This window comes from Priapulus caudatus, unplaced genomic scaffold (assembly GCF_000485595.1).
Source record: "Priapulus caudatus unplaced genomic scaffold, Priapulus_caudatus-5.0.1 Scaffold924, whole genome shotgun sequence".
Lineage (NCBI taxonomy): Eukaryota > Metazoa > Priapulida > Priapulimorpha > Priapulimorphida > Priapulidae > Priapulus > Priapulus caudatus.
Window position 1 is genome coordinate 8,058 of NW_014577985.1, and position 4,442 is coordinate 12,499.

Here is a 4,442-nt window from a genome sequence, read left to right on the forward strand (position 1 = left end):
GTCGTGGATTGCGCCTGAGCCGCTTCAGTTTCTTCCTGGAGAGGGCGACACCGTCCACTATGACCTCGTCCATGATGCGCTTGCTGGGTTCGGATGCAGCCGCTCTCGCCGCCGCCGCCGCCGCCGCCGGAGCGCAGCACTTCTCAGGGATGCTGCGATTGCCATGGAGACAGAGAGTTATCCACCGTGACCCAGTTTAGAGAGGAGGGAAGGAGAGAGAAAAAAAGTGGGAGCAATGTAGAGATGAGAGAAGAAGTGAGAGAAAGAAAGGGAGAGGGAGAGAGAGAGGGGGGAGGGAGAGAGATAGAAAGAGAGAGGGGGAGGGAGAGAGATAGAGAGAGAGGAGACGAGAGGAGAGAGAGAGGGGGGGGGGCGAGGGAAGAAACCAAATCCATTGATAGCAGAGTGTGTAGATAGCAGATCTAGAGAGCATTGTGTGTGTATGCATCCGTGCGCATGCATGAATGCGTGCGCGTGCGTGCATGCATGCGTGTGTGTGTGCGTACAATGATGACAAAGCAAGGTACTTCATAGGCAGGGTCTGACACTCACTGCGGCCGGACGTAGGGCTGGCACACCCAGTGAGGAAGGTTGAACTCCGTCACCATCCCTGTCTTATCCGTCTTGTATTTCTCCTCGTCTTTCTGAAATGCGCAACACCGAAATTTACGCAATTTACTAAATTTATTTAATTTGATTAAATTTAGTAAATTTACGCGCAAGCTTTTCCAAGTTTCTCCACGAAATTTCCGAGAATGTCCGATTAGAGACGGATTTCTAAGAGTTTCTCATTATGGCACTAAACGATTACTACATGTGAAATGTAATGACGGACATACCAGGCATTGTATTTTGATGGCTTCGATGATGGGTCCAAAGTCTTTCACGGTTTTGGCCTGGGCCATTCTGTCCCTCAACTCCTTGTATCGTTGCAACCTGTGAAGAGAGAGAGAAAGAGAGACCGATTAAAGTCAAGAACTAATTTGTAAAGCGATGTAATCCTAAAGTTGGTTTCTACGATGAAGTATTATATTCTGCTTCCACTGTTTCTTCTGTGTAAAAGCTGCTTCTTGTATATATTCCTATAATATGTAATTGTAATGTACTATTTTAATTAGAAGAAAGGAAACACACTACAGGATACTACGCTGCATATGTGAGTACATGTGCGTGCGCCGCATGCGTGCGTGCGTGCGTTGCCCTACTCACGTGTGGTGGCAGAGCTTGAACAGGTGACCGCGCACGTACGACGTCGGACACGGATGCCTCGCCGCCAGCCTCAGGTACTCCTCGCCGACGCCCCAGTTTGGCGGGTGGCCGCCGCGGAACAGCGCCGGGTTGTGCAGGCATCCCTCGGCGGACATGACGGCGTCCGCCCCCGTCTCCGCGAGGCAGCGCTCCACGTCCGCCGTGAACTGCACGTTGCCGTTGGCGACGACCGGCACGCGGACGGCCTTCCTGCGAGGCAGACGACAACGACGACGAAGGGGTGAGGACGGCATTTCGTGCGGGATTGTACGAAATATCGTATGCGAATACGCGACTATTTTAGTAAGTGTTTGGACGGATTTCCTGTGTGGCAGATGACGGCAGCAGCGTGCGGATGGCAGGGGTGAATTCGCGCGAATGAGCGAAATGTTGTATGCGAATACGCGAATGTCTTGATAATAATATGGTGCGCATTACTGTTAGTATTATTATTATTATTATTATTATTTTATTATTAGTGTTCGATTGTGATGGGGAGGCACGGTCTGGTCATTATCTTACGTCTTTTGCATCACCGTTTACGGCGAAAATCCAAGGCAAAATATTCGTGCTGGAGTTATTCACGTGAGAATATGGTGTCAATATTATCGCGTAGTGTTGTCAATCGGTTGTAATTTCGTAATCGATCATCGGTTGGACCCAAGTAACCGATGATCGGTTATAATCGGTTACTCGAGGTGTTGAATGCCTGCGTGTGCGTAACGTCGTGCGCATGTATGTGCTTGTTTAGCCCTGTTTACTGCGTTTTGCACTGTTTACTACTGTGTGTATAATACATGTATGTTAATAAAGAATAACTTGTATAGTAGCGATGATATCTCTAATTCTCATCACTTTTCAAAAAAAAAAAAAAAATTTTTTTTTGTTGTTGATGAAATTGATTATGGATTTTGATAACCAAGCGCTTGGTTCGAGCCACTGTTCAACCGATGCTCGAGTATAATCGATGATCGTGACATCACTATCATCGCGGTCAGGTGAGAATGTTCGACATTCGTGCTGCGAGTCAGACAGGAATACCGATACGAATATCATGAAGCTCAGACAATTTGCGACGTGAACACTTGCGCCATTAGGCAAGAATACGGCTCGAATTTTTTCTAGAGTTCAGGCGAGAATGTGTCGAGCATTTCTGCCGCTAGATGGCGACACTACTGCCACTAATCTCTACATCAAACGGCATCGTCCCGCACGGTTTCATCGGCGAGCACGCGTGTTAACAAGTGGCTCCCCCTAGTGGTACTCACTTGACGGCTGCGATGTGCTTCCAGCTAGCGATGCCGGTGAGAGGTCCGCGCTGCTCCCGCGCTCTGCCGTGCACCACGAGCAACTAGCAACGTGCGAAGAAAAGCATCAGAGTCACGTTAAGTGGACGCGGCTGCGAAAACAGCTTTGATCGACATTCAGTGTATATGTGCGAAAATATCTATGTCAAAATGCATTTGCCTCATGCAATTTGCAATATGTTGGCAATTTGCTTCCTGCACATGCAAAATGCATTAATATGATATTTTAATTGTTTGTGAAACACGACAATATTCCACCTTCATGTTAATCAATTCTGACGGGATCTGATGCCATATACATATGCAGTACATTTTAAGACAACCACATAATAAAAATTGCAAACTACTTAACCCCTTCGACAGATACTATCCAATAATTATAATACACTTCTACAAAACTTCTATTATAGATCACAGAACATGTAATTCGGTATTAACCCGGTAACACACTAAATAGCCTCACCTGCGCACCAGCCTTTTCGAGCATTCTTGCGTATTTCACAGTCTTCTCTATCTCAGGAAACACGCGTAGCTTGCAGCAGACGGGCACGGATAGCTCCTTGTGAGCAGCACTCACTACAAACCAGAACACAGACCCGAGCGTAAGTAAGCGCACGACCGGACGACCCAAGCTCTAACATTGTTATTCATTCTTTTTGCATCGATCCTCGTCGAAATAATTTGCAATTGTCGCTTGCTTGTCATTTTTCAACCGATTGGTTTTGACATTTAACTGATATTGAATTTCCCGTCGTCGAATCATCCGTGGTTATTGCGGAGTGATTTTCCAATGGGCTAAGAGTGTGCCTTACTTAGATCTCACCAAGATCCCAGATCCCTAGATCCTACCAAGATCTCAAACGCGTAAAACTCAATTAAATTCCGAAATCACACAAACCTCAAACAAAGAACTCCAATCATAGTCAAAAAAAGAATTCTGGAATTAATCGTCGCGGTCGTAAATCGATTTCTCGCGACAATTCCGAAACGTCCGGATACATATATACACACACCGGAACATACACGGAACATATACGGAATACGGTATATATACGAAACATATATACACAGACGAGGCATGCGCGTGCACCGGACACACGTACCAATGCTGTGAATGAGATCCCACTCGTCCTGCAGGAATGACCCGTAGTGACCTCGCTTCGCAATCGCTTGTGGACATCCGAGGTTCAGGTCGATGGCCTCGCAGCAGTGTTCCACCATCTTGCCCGCCTCGACGAACGTCTTCGGATCGTTGGCGCAGAACTGCAAAACGTAAAATCAGTGCACGCAAAGAATTAGCGCTACGATTGACAGACAAGAATTAATAAGAAATTCGTAAGAATAAGAATTAGCAATTTACAATCTATAATTATTATAAAGATTATATTACAAAGATTAGTTTACGATCTACGCACGCCTTGACTGCCTGTTATCGACGACGAAGAAGTTCTCACCTGTATGATGAGCGGGTAGGTAACGAGCTTTTCTCACCTCTATGATGAGCGGGTAGCTAACGAGCTTCTCTCACCTGTATGATGAGCAGGTAGCTAACGAGTTTTTCTCACCTGTATGAGCGGTGGCTAACGAGCTTCTCTCACCTGTATGATGAGCGGGTAGCTAACGAGCTTCTCTCACCTGTATGATGAGCGGGTAGCTAACGAGCTTCTCTCACCTGTATGATGAGCAGGTAGCTAACAAGGTAGCTAACGAGCTTCTCTCACCTGTATGATGAGCGGGTAGCTAACAAGGTAGCTAACGAGCTTTACCTCAGCCTGTATGATCAGCGGGTGATCGTCGGCGCACCGTCTGGCACGCCCCTCGGCGTAGCGTGCGTCGCGCGGTGAAGCACTGACGCGTGAACAAATCGGCTGTAGTGGCAGAAGCTGG

The 4,442-nt window shown here is 47.0% G+C and overlaps 1 protein-coding gene across 1 annotated transcript in view; it reads right to left on the reverse strand.

Annotated features, from left to right (window-relative positions):
• The window catches only part of LOC106814426 (tRNA-dihydrouridine(16/17) synthase [NAD(P)(+)]-like), a 6,566-nt gene extending 2,369 nt beyond the window's left edge, over nt 1-4,197 (reverse strand). The window contains exons 1-7 of the mRNA XM_014818743.1: nt 4,191-4,197; nt 3,659-3,818; nt 3,019-3,131; nt 2,517-2,599; nt 1,210-1,458; nt 840-936; nt 553-644 (exon numbers count right to left, since the gene is read on the reverse strand). Of these exons, the coding sequence (XP_014674229.1) occupies nt 553-644; nt 840-936; nt 1,210-1,458; nt 2,517-2,599; nt 3,019-3,131; nt 3,659-3,776 (752 nt within the window). The 5' untranslated portion in view covers nt 3,777-3,818; nt 4,191-4,197. The remainder of the gene's footprint in view (nt 1-552; nt 645-839; nt 937-1,209; nt 1,459-2,516; nt 2,600-3,018; nt 3,132-3,658; nt 3,819-4,190) is intronic.
• Between the last annotated feature and the right edge of the window lie 245 nt (nt 4,198-4,442).